Genomic DNA, 18,514 nt, shown 5'->3' with positions numbered 1-18,514 from the left:
CAGCCAGTGAGCGGGAACCGGTCCGTATGTGGGATCCGAACCCTCGGGCGGGAGCGCCGCCACGCTTCCCAAGCGGCGCACTATCCAGTGCGCCACCGGGCCGGCCCGACCTTGGTGTTCTAACACTGAGCTCTAACCAATTGAGCTAACCGACCATTCCCTAAAGTATATTATTTTCTTTCCCTGAAATATGTGAAACAATTTTAAAACATGGTCATCAAATACCTTCATTTCATAGTATGTATTATCAAAGTTGTGCTTATGATTCAGATTGTTTCCTTAGAATTATCTGAGAATATTGCAGTTAGTTGCTTTTTCTGTTAGCATATTGTGTGCCTTAGAGATTTTTTTTTTTTTTAAATCTTGAGGCATCTGCTGTAGTCATTGTTCTCCAGGTATCGTCCCCAGGACCAGCATCATCAGTTTACCTGGGAGATCTTTTATTTAGGGCCACATCCCCAGACCTATTTAATCAGAAGCTTGGGTAAGGACCAGCACTCAAGTTGGAGAACTACTGATAACAATGTTTTTCAAAACCTTCTTTTCTCTTGTAATAGATGTTCCTTTTAAAAAAAAAAAAGGTGGTCCCATAAGTTTGAGAAATACTGTATCATTTCTTCTATGAACATAGTATTTTAAAAGGTTCCAAGACCTCTGGCAGTAGAGAAATACCATTTGTTTAAATTGACATTTCTCAAAATTTGATCACAGATCTCCTGTGTTTGAGAAGCACTGTTCTAGAACATATTTTCTAATCTGTAATGTAGAAATTGTTATAGCAAACGTAATCACTTTTGACTTATTTACAATTCTCTGCAATAACAGTAGCTCTTTAAATTTTAGTTTGTGATGAAAAAAGTAAACTATTTCTTAGTTTCTTAGTGAAACTTTAAAATACGTTACCAGGGTGAATTATGTGTACATTCTCTCAGACTTTCATGATATTGTAAAAAGGAAGTAATGAATTTGGTTTGAGAGATTACTGAACTGTATTTATAGTGAAAAATTATTGACCAGATTTAAATTCCATTCAGTCTAGTTGAAAACCTGTAGTAATAATATGTAAACCTCTCTGGGCCTTTGCTTAGGAACTCCAGTATAATATTCACCTCAGAGAGGTCTGGCCGGTTAGTTCACTTGGTTAGAGCGTGGCATTCATAACACCAAAGTATTCGACCAACTACCAAAACCACAAACAAAACAAAATTAAATAATATTCACCTGAGAGAATTAAATGGACACAATTAAAAACACTTGAAATGAAGTCTCTGAAATGTGGAATTAAGTGATAGACAGTTGTTTCCTACCTTCTTTATTTGATACCTCCAGCCTCCAGTTTTCCTTCCTTTCTTTACTTATTATTGTGGCTGGCCTGTACAGGATCTTGTTACCAGCACACACTCTACCGAGTGAGCTAACCAGCCAAGCCCCCAGTTTTCCTTCAGAGTAGTAGTGCCTTTGCAGTGCTAGAAAGAAGAAATTGTGGATCAGGGTAGGTTATTGAGTTGGTGATTCCTGTCATTTGAATATATCAGGAATAAATAAATATATGTATAGTTTATATAAATTGAACATTTTCCAGACATTCTCACTTTGAGCATTATGGTTTAACAGTCCTTAACATTATATTACTCTTTTGCATTTTTAATTAGCTTTGAGAGAAAAAAGAACTACAGTTGTTGCACAACTGAAACAGCTTCAGGCAGAAACAGAACCAATAGTGAAGATGTTTGAAGATCCAGAAACTACAAGGCAAATGCAGTCAACCAGGTAACCTCTTCTTAATTTGAATTCTATAAATTATCTTTTCTGGATTAATACCAATGCTAATTCAAACTTTATCTAGTATTCTGTAGTAAAAGTTGTGGTTTAAATGATTGCTTTATTTGTTTATTTTCATTTATCCTTATTTTATAGGGGCCAGTATTCTTAATAATACATATTTTCTTTTTTTTTTTTTTTCCTTTTTGTCTCTTTTTTTGTGACCGGCAACGGATCGCAACCCTCAGTGTCGCGCCCGTACCGGACCGGGACTGGCAACGGGATCGCAACCCTCGGTGTTGCCCCCGCACCTCGCTCAGCCAGTGAGCTGCTGGTCTGTATGTGGGATCCGAACCCTCGGCGGGAGCGCCGCTGAATACGTATTTTCTTTAACGGCTTTTTGTTGTTGGCTGGCGGGTAACAGAGATCGAACCCTGGACCCTGCTGTTAACAGTACCACACTCTAACCAACCAAGCTAACTGGCCAGCCCCTCTTAATGATTAATGTTAATACTAAATTTCTTTTTCCTAAGTATAGATTTTATTTTCATAGCAATTTTAGGTTTACAGAGAAATTGAGCAGAAAGTACAGGTAGTTTCTATACCACCCCGCCCCCAACAGACACACAGTTTCTCCTATTAACTTCTTACATTTGTGTAGCACATTTGTGACAGTTATGAGCCAATACTGATATATTATTAACTCAGTTTTACACTAGTGTTCCCAATTTGTGTTGTACAGTTCTGTGGGTTTTGCCAAATGCATAATGTCATGTATTTACCATTACAGTATCATACAAAATAGTTTTGCTGCCCTAAAAGTCCTCTGTGTTCTACCTATTCACCCCTCTCCCCTTCTGTCCCTCCCTCCCCTGAAACCCTGGCAATCACTGATTTTTTTTTTTCCCATTTCCTCAAAAATGTATCTAGTATTCCATAGTAAAAGTTCATGGTTTAAATAATTGCTTTATTTGTTTACTTTCATTTATCCTTATTTCATATGGGCCAGTATTCCTTCATAATAAATGTTAATACTAAATTTTTTAAAAAACTTCTTTACCAGTTATCCATACCTGATTATGCAGGAGCAGTTCTACCCACTTTCACCCCTTCCCAGGGGACATTTGGCAATGTCCAGAAATATTTTTGGTTGTCACATCTGGAGGGGTGCTACTGGCACCTAGCAAGTAGAGGCCAGGGATGCTGTTAAACATCCTGCAGTGCATAGGATGATACTCCTCTCACTCCCGAGCAAAGAACTATTTAACCCCAAATGGTGGTTAAACCCTATGCCTGGGCAATACTTAGAGCACATGGGTTACTCGCTGAAGAGAAACTTTAGCTCACTTTATCACTTGCTCCATTCTCTCATATCCTTCCAACCTTCGAGCCCGGCCCAAGGAGAATAGTGTCAAGCTGATAAGATTATTTTATTTCTAATTTCCCTTTAGCTAGAAACAGACTTATTGTTTGGTTTTCAAAGAAAGCATGTGGGGCCGGCCCGGTGGCGCACTGCTACAGTGCGCCGCTTGGGAGTGCAGCGGTGCTCCCGCCGAGGGTTCGGATCCCACATACAGACTGGCAGCTCACTGGCTGAGCGAGGTGCGGGCGCAACACCGAGGGTTGCGATCCCGTTGCCGGTCCCGGTCCAGTACGGGCGCGACACTGAGGGTTAATTTCCCTTTAGCTAGAAACAGACTTATTGTTTGGTTTTCAAAGAAAGCATGTGGGGCCGGCCCGGTGGCGCACTGCTACAGTGCGCCGCTTGGGAGTGCAGCGGTGCTCCCGCCGAGGGTTCGGATCCCACATACAGACTGGCAGCTCACTGGCTGAGCGAGGTGCGGGCGCAACACCGAGGGTTGTGATCCCGTTGCCGGTCCCGGTCTGGTACGGGCGCGACACTGAGGGTTGCGATCCGTTGCCGGTCACGAAAAAAGATAAAAAGGAAAAAAAAAAAAAAAAGAAAGCATGTGCCTTAGTCTGACTTAATATATGTCAATATTTGAAGCTTTTTGGTTTATTAGAAACATTTAAAAATAAAATCTCCTACTAAAATTAAATATTGCCATTGTGATGATTCTTAGCTACCAGTATATTCACTTAAAAGGAATTGTTAAAGACTGCCATCTTGCACCTTTAGTTTCTGTAATATCTGTTCAAACCAAATTTTTCTCTAGGTTTGTTTGTGTGTGTGTGTGTGTGTGTGTGTGTGTGTGTGTGTGTTTTGGTACAGTGTTACCAGATATTTTTAGAAAAGCAGTTAATACTAAACAATTACTATGCCATACTATACCATATTATACTATGCCATGTTATACTACATATATATGCCAGTATACATGCACAGAGCTATATCTTGTAAACCTGTGTATGTATTACATTAAACTACTTGTATATTCTTAGAATATTAGACCTTCAAGTCATGTATAAGTGCTCACAAAGGGACGTCTGAAGTAATCCAGATGGGAGAAAACAACAAAAAATCTTGTATGCTTTAGACACTTAATGACTGAGAAGTAATGGTACTAGGGTATGAATAAGATGAATATAGATGTGTTCACCAACTATTGGAAAAACAGCATTCCTGTAGCTTAATAGGCACTACATTGGAGATAAATGAAAGGACCGTGTGCTTAAAAACTTGTAGCCTAATTAAATTTATAAAGTACCGATTTTCAAATTAATAACCTCTCCCTGCCAATTCTCCTTTTAAAAATTCTATTGAACATATAGTACTGTACTTCTCATACTTTCCCAGAAATACTCAGTCATCCAGAGGACAGTGATTATGTACCTGAGTGGTTCAAGGAATGAAACACAAAGTTATTCACTATGATCCATAACAAACGTTAAGTTTATTTTTAAAATTCTTTTATGCTAAAATTTCAAGCATTTTTCACATTCAGTATTATTTTATACCCATATTGGTTTTAATGATGAGATATCCACTCCCCATTAAATCTTCAAATAAAATTAGGCCACCAAAGACATGCTATAGTGTATTCCTTTTTATGAGTAGCATAAGAAAATGTTTTCATTTTTGAAAATGCTCATAAGGTAGGCAACTGGGCCTATCTGTCCCCTGCGCCTTGGTGTCTTTGTTATTAATTTGTCTTTTACCAGTCTGCCAATATCTCAAGTTAATGCAAAGCTAATTTAAGAACAGTTAAATTGGGTTATTTGGCATTTTGGTACAGATAAAAATTATATAGGATATGTAACAGATATCATGTAAGTTAGACACGATTTATTAATCTTGTAAATTTGTCAGGTCAGTGTTCTTGTGAAAAGTATTAACAGATTGGGGAGAGGGACAAAATTTATATGTAGGGTTAATTCCTGCTAGTTAGTACAGTACATTTATTTGAGTCTGTATAAATTTAGATTATATTATCTATCAGAAATGTAACCTCAAAGAGCAGATGCCATTCTCAGTAAGTTACCACCAAACTAGACTACTGACTTTACTATAAAATAGAGTGTTCTAGTTTTATTATCTGAAAAACTTCTAATGATCTTACCTTAGATATGGTGAAACTGAACACATAGTTTTCATTTGGGGTTAAAGAAACCTTAAAATGAGTTTTAAATTTTGTTATTCCCCTTGTGTTCTTATTTCTTATGTTCAAAGCATGAAATGTTATGTTTATTTTATTGGAAGTCTTATTTCTAGTATTTAAATATTAAGATATTTAAAATAGCTTTGTGCGAGTAATAACTTAGAATTTGGATATGTTGATTTTGTTTGCGGTGGTCCATAAAATACAATACTTTTTGGGTTTTTTTGTTTATTAAGGGATGGTCGGATGCTATTTGACTACCTGGCAGACAAGCATGGTGTAAGTACTTTTTATTAAACGTTTTAAAGTAGTCATGTTTTAGTAAGGCCAATTAAAGACTAGAGCTGTACAGATAGGCTTATGGCTTGGCATAAGAATATGATTTCCACATTATCTTATTAAATGTAATACCTGGTGTGTTTGAAACTTTAATTTTTAAAAATTGATGCCAATAGGAAAATAAATGCTTATACTCACCTTTAGATAATAGCATTTTTTGTTAGTGCCAACAGCAAACTAGGTATTAAAGGACACAGGATGCCTTTTCTTAATGGATTAAAAAGTAAAGACAAGTAGATTAGAATTTGAAATGCTTTGAGCAATAGAATTAAGTAATACTTTTGCTGCTTTGTAAGATTTCAGGAGCCCTTGACATTATCAAGGTCTTTATAGATCATCAAATTTACAACTAAATGTTATAGGCTTTTCTAGTCATCTCCCAATCTCATTTCCCTTGTGTTAACTCAAAATGTAAGGCTTTAAATATGATTAATTCTTTAACTTGCATTCAAGCTTTATTTCTCATTTAACAATCAATGTGACAATAGGCTTGCTAACCACTGCACCAATTACTCTTTCTGGATTCTATATAGAACGTTTGGTGGATTTGTTCTAGTTTGGAGTCCTCTTAGATTTTTTTACTTTCATTTTTCTTGCATTATTAACTCTAAAAGTTGGTATAATTTGGGGGCCAATTTGTGAACATTAAATTGACCAATTCCTAATGTGTATTTTAAGAGTCAAGTGTTTCTCTGATTATATTATTTATTTGTGGTGGCAACTTTTGGGAGACTGTGAAAGAATTGACTTCTGAGGTCTTTTTTAAAGGAATAAATGAATGGAATTTTAAAACTCGAAATTAACAAATAGAACTTAATCCTTCCTTCTTTTTTTAGTTTAGGCAAGAATATTTAGATACACTCTACAGGTATGCAAAATTCCAATATGAATGTGGGAATTACTCAGGAGCAGCAGAATATCTTTACTTTTTTAGAGTGTTGGTAAGTCCTTTAATTTTTTTTTTCCTTATTTTCTGTTTTGTAGTATTCCGTTGGTTCCTCAAAGTATATCTATAGATTTGAGTCTGTCCATTAAGTTTTCAGCAGTTGTTGGCAAAGGAGGAAAAAATGGAACCTTTTTCCACAAAAAAAAAAAAAAAAGGCAACAAATAGAAGCAGGAAAGTTTACGTCAGAGCCTCAAAATTTGGAGAGAGATTTAACCTGTCCTTGAAATCCAAAAGTAGGAACCATTGATTTGTTGTTTTATGTATAATTGTATAATTTTTAGCATTAGCAGAATTCTATCATGTAATGGATTTGTTATTAAAATATTACTGTACAGCACAGTGAGTGGTACATTATAGGCATTTAATAAGTAATATTGAATAAATCTGTAATTCCTAATTTTAATTAAATACTTTATGCTATATGTATTCCTTGAACTTGTTCTAAATAACTGTGGAATTCTAATGGTATTTAAAAATATTTTGTGCCCTTAATAGTAACTTCTGTCTATTTACCTCTGCCCTCAGCTGTTAGGATATAAAAGTCAATGGTGTTTTCATCCTGTGGGGTGCAGATGAGCTTAAACGGTACTGTTAACCACAAAGTACCATGTTTGTTATCTTCATTTATCTATTTAACAAGTTCCTAGATTCAGTGTTTTTGTTAGGAGAGTTGTGTGAAGCCAGATTAAAAATGAGGCCTTCAAATTGCAGGCTTCTTTCTTATTCTGTCTTCTGTTTAGGTAATTGTATTAAAGAGGCTTTCTCGAGTAATCAAAATACCCTTGTTTTAACTAACCTCTCATTTGAGAAATTATAATTTGTTTCTCAATTTGGATCAGTAAGCAAGTGTCTAAATCTCTGATTTCTCTAGTTAATCCTAGAACTCAGAAAAAAACCTCTTAGGACTTTTGGTCTTCCAATCCTGGAAAAGTCTGTTTCTTTCTTGTGCTTTTTCTTCAATTTTAGCTCTACTTGCCACACAGAAAAGACTTAGGGCTGCTGTCCTTAGTTGTTTTCTAGGAAATTGAGTTTTCCTTTGGGGGGGGCAGACACTTGGTGTTATTGATTCAGTAATTCCTACACTTAAATTTTACAGACAACTTGATTTTTAAAACTATCCACCATCCTTTTTTCAAAGAAATAAAGATTTTTCTGTTTATTTCCAAGTTTGATTTGAAAATAATTACTTTTCTCTTTTTCTTGTTGGTAAATGAATTCTTACTTTACAGATTAGTTGTGGTTAGCTTGCAAGTGCATTGAAGGTAATCAGTGATGCTAAACTTGTAGTGATTTATCGGTAAATTCCATCAGTTTTACTTTGAATATTACCAGGGATTTAGGAGAGCAAAAGTTGATTACTTTGAAAATGTAAACAGCTTAAACCGGTATTGTAAAATCAGAAGGCTGGTATGATTACAGGTACATGAAAAGAGTTGGTTATTCATATCATTTGGTAATGCTGGGAGTGAATTTTGAGAATGAAGATTTAGTGTCATGTTAGAGTTCCAGCACAGTAAATTTATTGTTGCTGGTCAGTGAGTGACTGTGCCATTTTGCTAAGACATGGAAACTTAAGGTAACTGCTGGAAATCCAGATATTGAAACTCTTCTAGCATATCCACCCTTGAAAGCAGGTTGATATGAAGAGCCAACTGTAATGACATGGAGTTGAGCCAGAGTAGTACACATGAACCTTTTGGGGATTAAAAAACCTGCTGTACTGCTACAAAAAGCTTTTATTCTAACACATATAACACATTCTACTTTTAATAATGTCATTGTGTTTATGTAGTATGGTTTTATAATTAGTCTGAAAGTTTGTGCAAGTAATAAGTATATACTTAAGGGTTTGGGAATTTTTTATTTTTTTGTTTCTTTGCTTTTGGTAGCTGGCTGGGATTTGTGAATTTTTAAGTTAACTTTTTAAAATGTGAAGATCCAAGTTAGTTCCGTGTCTTAAAAATTCTGGGTTAGTTTTAAGCTTTTGCATTACCCTAACAAATCTTGTGCTGTAACTCAAATGACATTTTGGTTAAGTGACTGAATACTATGAACACAAAATTAGTATGCTTTACATTAAGAGCAGACACTATATAGTTTGGATAGTTCTTAGAAGTTACGTGCCTTTCATTTTTAAATTTTGTCCCTCTTTGTGCCACAAAACATTTAAATTAGGTTGGAGTTGGTTGCTTCCTATTGGCATATTGGCAGAGGCTGAGAAAGCTACATTCACAAGAATAGATTATATTACTTAGCTTTTGCTTTGATTTAGATAGATACTACTGTGAAATTTGTGTATTTGTTTAAAATTTTGTTAATAGCAAAAATAAAAATCCTGTTTTGGATTTTGGATGAAAAAAGTCAATGGTTTACTTTAGTTATTTAATTTTATTTTTTTGCAATCACCTTATTTCATTTCTAAATTCTTCTCTGGTGTTTGGTTATTCTTTTTAAATCTATGGTTAGGGAAACATAAGCTATGAAAGAGCCATTGTAACTGATCTGCGATTAGAATTTGACTCTCCGAATGACCTATTGTAGGTCATTGTTGTATAAATTAAAGCTGTGTGACCCTAGAATCTGCCTTTATTTTAGAAAGGTTTGGTAGCTTTTAGAATACATTGAGGAGTGTTTAGGTACCCTTGTTTGGTTGTGAAACTACTTTGATTTATACTTCAAGAAATGTGTTAATTGAAATAAAATGGTGGAGAAGATTTGGTAGGAGTTTTTGAACACTTTTGTTTTAAAAGTTATTAACACTGTTAATTATTTTGTTAAGTCTGTCTTCACTATTGACTTTGGTCTGGTTCTAAGATATAACCCATCCCTCCATTCAGCAGCTATTTGAAATAAAAGTGATTTTAAAATGATAGGACCATTGGTGATCATATTTTTGTAGCCATTTTTTTCCCCAGTCAGGATTTAAAATGTATGTACTGTTTAAATACATATTATTAAGTACAGTTGACCCTTGAACAACACAGGTTTGAACTTCATAGGTCCACTTATACATGGATTTTTTAAATAAATGTATTGGAAAATTTTTTGGAGATTTGTGACAAGTTGAAAAAACTCACAGATGAACCACATAGCCAAGTTTATTGGAAAAATTAAGAAAAAGGTATGTCATGAATGCATAAAATATATGTAGATATTGGTCTTTTTTATCTTTTACTATCATAAAATATATACAAATCTATCATAAAAAAGTTAAAATGTATCAAAACTTAGGCACACAAACACAGACCATACTTGGCACCATTTGAAGTAGAGATGTAAACAAATGTAAAGATACAGTATTAAATCATAACTGCATAAAATTAACTGTAGTACATAATATATTACTGTAATAATTGCATTGCCACCTCCTGTTGTTATTGTGGTGAGCTCAAGTGTTGCAAGTATCTGCTTAAAATTCTGTGTGGTGCTGATCACCTCCATGTGAGCAGTTTCTCCAATAAATTGCGTCATATGGCAGTAAAAAGTAATCTTATGTGGCTTTTCTCTTTCTTACGAATTTCTTAACATTTTCTCATTTTTAGCTTACTTTATTGTAAGAATACAGTATGTAATATGTATAACATAAAATATTTAATAGATTGTTAGTCAACACTAGGCTATTAGTAGTTAAGTTTTGGGGGATCAAAAATTGTACATGGACTTTTGACTGCAGGGGTTGGCACCCCTAACTCCCTGCATTATTCAAGAGCCAACTATATTGTACCTTGAGGCTCAAGATAGCTTAAGTAATGATGACTTTTGGAAGATTTAAGATCTTGACTGAAGTTTTGGCTCTGATGTACCTTGTTGTAACGTTAGTGTAGAAGAAGTCTTCATATTCATTCTCAACACAGGTTTTCATATTTCAACATCTGAAATTGGAATGTGTCTTGAATTGGTGGTTGTTTTGGGTTTAGAAAAGTAAAATAATAGAGTAAAAAAATAAAATAATAGAAGTAAAATAATGGAGTATCTTGATGGCATCTTAGATTTGATAAAATATTTTAGTACTTAGATTTTCTTCTCTTTATAAGGATCATTTTATCCTCTATAGTTAAAACAATGGTTTCGTGGATTTCTATAAATCAGTTTTTAATTTCAATGAATTTTGACAAATGAATATATCTGTGGTACTACCACCAAATCAAGATAAAGAATGTTTCTGTCTTTCCAGCAAGACCTCTTGTGCCTCCTTTGTAGTCATACTCCACCCCTGGTCCTGTATATTCATTGATTTGTTTTCTGTCCCTTTAGATTAGTTTTGCCTCTTCTAGAATTTCATGTAAGTGGAATGATATAAAGTATGTATGTTTGTGTCTGGCTTATTTTTGCCAGCATACTTTTGAGATTCACTTATGTTATTGTGAGTATCCAAAGTTAGATTGCTTTTATTGATGAGTAGTATTCCATTCTATGAATATGTCAAAAATTTTTAATGTATTTAACTGTTGGCATGTATTTGGATTACTTCCAGTTTTTATCTATTACAATTGAAGTTGACATGAATATTTATGTACGAGTTCTATTATGGTTATACTTTATGAAAATAATTAGAACCAGTGATTTCATGGATATGTTACAAAATTTAATTTTACAAATTTGGCCTCTGTGTTATTTGCCTGTTCTTAGAGTTTGCTAGATGTTATTCAGTACATTTGAATATTACTGCTAAAGGGGCCGGCCTGTGGCTCACTCGGGAGAGTGTGGTGCTGATAACACCGAGGCCCCGGGTTTGGATCCCATATAGGGATGACCGGTTCGCTCACTGGCTGAGCGTGGTGCTGACAACACCAAGCCAAGGGTTAAGATCCCCTTACCGGTCATCTTTAAAAAAAAAAAAAAAAAAGAATATTACTGCTAAAGGAAGAATCTCAGTGTAGGCAGAGTCTGTATTATGGTCCCTGAAATTTAGATACCTTTAGTACTGTGATATTTTCATTTTTATTATCATTTTTTTTTCCTTTTTGTCTTTTTTACTGACCGGTAACGGGATCGCAACCCTCGGTGTTGCGCCCTTACCGGGGACCGGCAACGGGATCACACCCCTCGGTGTCGCGCCCGCACCACGCTCAGCCAGTGAGCGGGAACCGGTCTCCACATGGGATCCGAACCCTCGGCGGGAGCGCTGCCGCGCTCTTAAGCGGCGCACTCTCCAGTGCGCCACCGGGCCGGCCCTTTATTATCATTTTGATAATAACTCATATTTATCCAGCTTTTACTGTGTATCAGGTGATATAATCTCTACATGTATTATGTTGTTTAAACTACTGAATTACCAGGGTGAGTTCTATTACTATGTTCATGTTATAGATGAGGAAACTAAAGTGCAGGCTGTTTAGCTGAAGTGGCAGAGCCAGAGTACTTGGTGATTGGATTTCTGATCCTGCCCATAGAATTTTATTTAACTTATAATTATGATATATACTAATAGTACTTTACAGTTATGCTACCATATCACTGAAAAATTAAATTCAAAATTTCAACTAGGGGTGCAGAAATGTATCCTTCTCCCACTAATACCCTCACTTGCTTCGCTGCTTAGCACATATGATCACTTCAGTCATTTTACCTACTTATATTGCCTTGTTCAGAGGGAGTCCTACTTTACTGATTTTTGTTATTAGCCTGGTCCTTATAGGCGTTTCGAGATTGTGAAACTTTTTCACCAGTGGAGAGAAGAGGTAGGGTTGGCCCTTATTCCTCTTTTTTAGTAGATTAAGACAGCAGTATTAAATTTATAGCTTTCATGATCAGAAGTGTAATTTTGAGCAAGTTATAGTGTCTCTATACAGTAGTTCCTCTTTTGAAAATAGGGATAAAAAAATATCATCTACCTTTTGGGTTTTTTAGGGTTATATGAGAAAACCAACTTTTGCTCAGTACATAACCCTTCATTAACTGTTAATTGTTATTAACCAGTGGGCCTGTTTCCATCTCCTCCCACCCCCTCCCTCCATAACCCTTCCATTTGTATCATAATTTGGAAATTTTTTTGTTCTGTACATAATTTCTTGTTACACTGTATATAAGATCTATAAGTCTTGATTTCCCACGTCTTTATTCCAGTGATTTTAGTGACAGATTTCCTATGACTCTAACTTGGTTTCTGAAGTATTAGGTATCTTAAGTTTGATTAGTTGTGTGTGAATTATCTGAAATGGGTTACACTGAGAGGGTGCTACTGTTTCCTAGTTTTAAAAGTTACGCTTTATTTTCTGATCTAGACTGAATATTAAAGACCTGAGTATTTTTAGTAAATTAAATTACTTGAAAAAACTTAGTCAGTTTGGTCGAATAAGGACTTAAATAATTGGAGTTGGATAGAGAGCCATTGGTCCTTTAAGTAGGCTAGATGGATATGTGGGGTAAAAAATAAACATCATCTTTTTTTCCTCTAGAGTATCCAGAGTATAATTAATAATTAATTATGATTGCTTAAACAGGTTCCAGCAACAGATAGAAATGCTTTAAGTTCACTCTGGGGAAAACTGGCCTCTGAAATCTTAATGCAGAATTGGGATGCAGCCATGGAAGACCTTACACGGTTAAAAGAGACCATAGATAATAATGTGAGTTACACTTTTTCAGAGTGATTCTCTGAAATTTCTATGTATTCTTCACACTTTCTGATAAGGCACAACACTGTGCACTTTGAAAAATTTCAGATTATCTTTTGTTGACCTGACAAAAGTCACAGTGCATTAGTGGGTTGACCAGTTTCACTGAATGAATTTGAAAGAAATTATCAAACTTCTTTTGGCTCTTAGGGAAAAGAACTCAGTCTTCATTTCTGTTACAGCTACTGTGCCCTTTTTCTTATGCCAGTGAAAATGACACTATGCTGTTAGTGGCACCTATTATTGGAAGTCCTACGCAGAAGACAATTTTCATCCACAATTAATGTCTAATAAGACCACTTATGAAATTTTTAGTTTACTCCTTGCTTTTAAAATAATGTTTCTTAAATGATTATAATTTACAAACTATGTAAGACTGGTTTAGTGGACATTACAGAATGTGTCTCTAAGAATAAGGTGGTAATTTGGAACGTTGAGGATCGTGCAAAGAGAATGTGACTCTAGTGCATGCCTTAGAAGAGTCTAGTTTTTAATTACAGTTTTAATTACAGTTTTGAAAACAGTGATGTTTATTCCTTTGCCTCTTTCTCATATATTAATATGTCATATGTGTACATTTTTTAATCCTTTAGTCTGTGAGTTCTCCACTTCAGTCTCTTCAGCAGCGAACATGGCTCATTCATTGGTCTCTGTTTGTTTTCTTCAACCACCCCAAAGGTCGTGATAATATTATTGATCTCTTCCTTTACCAGCCACAGTAAGTTATTTTACTGCATACTTTTAATTTTGGCTTTAATTATATGAAATTATATGGAATATTTTAAACTTAAAGTACTTCTAACATTTGACTTGGTTGTCGCCCATTTTGTTTTTCTTCTTCACATGGTAGATTTGATTGTTAATTGAAAAGTTTAAACATAACTCTTAAGTGAATTATTTGATGAAGTGTACTCTTAGCCCTTTAAAGTGCCATTTAAAGTATGGTCCTTGGGCTGGCAGCATAGGCATCATGTAGAATTGCAGGACTCACCCTAGAGGAACTAAATCAGAGTCTGCATTTTAATGAGATTCCAGCTTTAGAAATAAGGCTCTAACCCGTATTATTTGAAAGGAATATGTATATTCCAAATTCTTTTTATGTTCTCTTTGCTCTATCAACCAGCTTTTAAAAAATCTTTTGGTGGTAAGAAATTCGCTGCTTTATTAACTAAACCATTCTATTGTTAGCAAAAAATCATTTTTAAAAATTTGCTCTTCCAATTGAGGTCAAGTGCCTCTGAAACTTCTGCCCATTATTTCTTGTTTGGTTGCAACAACAGAAAACAGGACTGTTTTGTGGAAACACTTCACGTAGTTTACTTCTGTTTCCTTCAGACTAAATTTCTCCACTTTTATTAAATAACATAGTTTTTCAACTTTTTAGTATTTTGGTTGCCTTCCTTAGGTAATTTTCATTTATCTGTCTAAAATCTGGATCTTCAAAACTGAAACCTGATTCAAGTATTGTTATCTAAGTGTTATAGATGACAATGGCAATATTAGCTCCTGTTACCTGTACATATGCTTATTAATATAGCGCAAGATTGCAGTGACATGTTTTAGCAGTTGCTTCATGGGATGGATTATATTAACTGTATTGTTGCCAAATTTTACATAAACTCTTGAGCCATATTTTTATTATTTGCCAACCTCTAAATCAAGATTTTATAGTTCTTACATTTTATCTTGATTTCTGCTCATTGTTGTCTATCAAATTAGGATTTTAACACATTTTTAACAAAAAAATTGATTTTAACATTTTTCTAAAATGTGTATTTTTATTTACAAAAGTATAGTTTAGAAATAGATGGTCTAATATCTTTTTGATATAAAACATCAGTGAAGATTAGATAACCTGGTTTTAAATTGTTTTTATAATTTTCACAGTCTTCAGAGGAGTACTCTAGTGATATTTTTGGATAGGTTGATGAAATAATAATCTAAACTGAATCACATTAATACACATGTTTTTTAAATGTTCATTTTAGGAAGGGTTTTTTGTTTGTTTTGTTTTGGCAGCTGCAGGTACCTAGATCAAACCCTGGACCTTGGTGTTAACACCATGCTCTAACCAACTGAACTAACTGGCCAGCCCTCTTTTAAGGCAGATTTTTTAAGACTTTAAAATATTTGACCTCTTCAGTTAAATCAACCAAGACTTTGAATTTAAGAGAATTTTGAATGATTGATACAGATGAAAAAATATTTAGAAATCAAAGAAATGACAGTAATTTTTTCGTAGAGAAACAGAGCAGTTTTTAAAAGGCACGTAATCCATTTTCTGCATTATGTGCTAAATGTTCCCCTGAATTTGTTAGTAGAAGTAATTTTAGCAGCCTCATTTATTTCTCATATTAACATTGCAACTTAAAGTTCAGTATTAATTTATTTAGTCAGTATTTTCATGACATGCTGGCTGGTCCAGTATATTAAAACTAAACATGAGCAGAGGAGTTGTCTGTAACAGAGGAAATTAAATATTTCTTCGTTTGAACAAAGAAGAAACAAAAACCTATATGGCATTGAGCTACAAAATGATAAATGATCTTTGCATGTATTTCGAAGTTATAATTTTAAATGAAAATAAATAATGAGAAATGAAAGTTTATAATTTATATAGCATTATAGTTATTTCTTTTTTCTTGGAGATATTTTATAGTGTTTACATATGCCTTCTCGATTCATATTATTCACTAATGTATGCATAACAGCCTCATTCTATTTGAGCGGTTTTTTCTTAAATTCTGTTTGTGGGAAATTCAGTTTTGATGTTGTGTATATATAATTTTTAAAACTTTATATATATGTGTATGTTTTTGTTGTATACTGTTAGTTGGATGCTATGGTAGGTTGTTCATAATCTGAAAAGTTATATAAATCATAGTTCATATATTGAAGTAAATAAAAAGCTAGTGGAAAAGATTAAAAAAGGGAGGGGGTCAACAGCCCACTAAAATAAGATCCTACAAGGGTGGTGTTACTTTGTTCTGGCCTTTGACATAGTAAGCTTAGCAACTTTATTTGGCAATATCCTATGGGTAGATTTGTGAAGAACAAAGCTGAACCAAGTTCAAAAGATTGATGTATAAAACCAGAATACCATCAGTGATTTATAATGAGAAGTATAAATGTATAAATGCTAAAAGGACTAAGTGCATGGAACATTTGACCAGATTGTTGTATAGGTCTAATATGTAAAAAAACATATAAGAAGCTGAAGGTTGCTTAATGAGTACTTGGAATCTGGCTGGGATGTTTAATCGCACCATCAGGCTAAGTTGGCCTAACATAACCATCTTCGCAGTAAGAACATTTCTCGCCACTAGGACCCAGACCATGTACATTTTTTGGTATGTGTATCACTATAAACACTTGGGTGAGCATTTCCAAGATTTGCTTACCTCCTCTCTCTCCCCCAGTATTTTCTAAAATAAGTTAATATCTTTTATCAGATTCTTCTCAGGTCTTCCTGATCTGGTACCTTTCTCTTACCAAAGTGATTAATCTGTCTGTGCTCTGGTGCATTGTTTAGTTAATCTTCTGAGCACAATGTCTTGTATCATTGTTCTTAAGAAGAAACTTTATCCTGTACCCTTTGAGCAGCCATTGTATTTTAGAAGCTTTTTTTACTTGTGGTACTGACAATTACAAGTTATAATCTCAGGTAGTAGTTGAGACATACCAACATTGGATAAATCTATAGTACCTGGAAAGATAATGAGTAATATTGAGAAAAATTTGAGGATGTTGGATGAGAATTTCAAATTCAAGAATTGAGGGTGTATTTCTTAATATTTATGGAGATTAATCGAATACCCATCCAAATGAGAAGAGATTAAAAAACACTACCATTCAATATTTTGCCTTCCTTCTGAATAACCTGTAAGATTATCCTAAGAATTGATTGATATTCCTAAAGTCAGAAATGGGAAGATGAACCTACCCCAAGTGGGCAGAGTTGACAGCTGGCTCCAATCTCGATGCCTAGTGGATGGGTTAAATATAAGGAAAGCTCTTCCTGACCTCAGCTATAGATAGGAATCACTAGGAATTTGCTTTCCATGCTGCCACTTAGTAGTAGACCCACTCTCCTCTGTTTTTGGTAGTTGCATATGTATCCAGAAAGGAACATTAAATTCACCTAACTCCTAGAAGATTTTCAAGCAATAAAGGAAAAAATGCAAACAAGAAAAAGAAAAGTATTCAAACCCACTATGAAAATTCTGTAATACAAATAAGGGGGAGTGGGAAACAGTATGGCTTAATTTTTGATAACTCTCTGGCTTTTATGAAATTAAAATAGAGTATTTAATTCATTAGTGGAACCATTTGTTACAAGTATTGAAATAGAAGATAATACAATTGAGATCCCAGAGTTTTTTAAGATGAAAATCAGATCTTAACAAAAGGAAAACAGTACCCAAAAGTGGATTTTTAAATTTTAAAATAAGATAGAGAAGAGGCATTGCATATTTGGAAGGAGCAGTGGCAAATGACATCTGAGTTATCTTTGGGAATATTGTTATAAGCCAATGATTCTTAAGCATTTTGGTCTTGGAACCCTTTTACACTATTAAGAATAGTTGAATGTAATTTTCTTTGCATTGGTTATATCAATCTATATATGGATAGTTATAGATATACACAATTAGATATTAAAGCACAAATTTAAAAATATATAATTGATAAATAAAAAATTGATTAGAGTTGATATAAATAACATATTTTTACTGAAAAATAACTTTTTCTTTTTTTTTTTTTAAAGATGACCGGTAAAGGGATCTTAACCCTTAACTTGGTGTTGTCAGCACCATGCTCACCCAGTGAGCTAATCAGCCATCCCTATATGGGATCCGAACCACGGGCTGGCCCGGAAAACAACTTTTTCAAAACAAAATAATTTAGTGAGAAGAGTGGTGTTGCTTTACATTTTTTGCAGATACCTTCATTTGCTGGGTTAATTGACAGCTGAGTTTTCATACCTGATTTTCATCCAATCTGCTGTTATGTGTTGTTTTGTTTGTATATGAAGTATATGAAGAAAACCTAGCCTCACATATATGTATTTGGGAAAGAGAGGTGTGTCTTAATAGCTTTTTCAGATAACTGTGAATATTATTTTTTGATAGTACAAGTACACTTGACAAGCAGTAGTTTTTTTTTTTTTCCTTTTTGTCTTTTTTTGTGACCGGTAACGGGATCGCAACCCTCAGTGTCGTGCCCGTACCGCGACCGGCAACAGGATCGCAACCCTCCGCGTCGCGCCCGCACCGCGCTCAACCAGTGAGCG

The 18,514-nt window shown here is 34.4% G+C and overlaps 1 protein-coding gene across 1 annotated transcript in view; it reads left to right on the top strand.

The window, feature by feature from the left end:
* EIF3E (eukaryotic translation initiation factor 3, subunit E) overlaps positions 1–18,514 on the top strand; it is a 44,747-nt gene that overhangs the window by 5,341 nt on the left and 20,892 nt on the right. The window contains exons 3-7 of the mRNA XM_008569733.1: positions 1,653–1,770; positions 5,558–5,600; positions 6,497–6,601; positions 13,051–13,176; positions 13,818–13,942. Coding sequence (XP_008567955.1) covers positions 1,653–1,770; positions 5,558–5,600; positions 6,497–6,601; positions 13,051–13,176; positions 13,818–13,942 — 517 coding nt within the window. The remainder of the gene's footprint in view (positions 1–1,652; positions 1,771–5,557; positions 5,601–6,496; positions 6,602–13,050; positions 13,177–13,817; positions 13,943–18,514) is intronic.

This window comes from Galeopterus variegatus, unplaced genomic scaffold, assembly GCF_000696425.1.
Source record: "Galeopterus variegatus unplaced genomic scaffold, G_variegatus-3.0.2 Scaffold28, whole genome shotgun sequence".
NCBI classification, from domain to species: Eukaryota; Metazoa; Chordata; class Mammalia; order Dermoptera; family Cynocephalidae; genus Galeopterus; species Galeopterus variegatus.
Note: the sequence above shows the minus strand (reverse complement) of the source record. Positions and strands in the feature narration are given on the sequence as shown.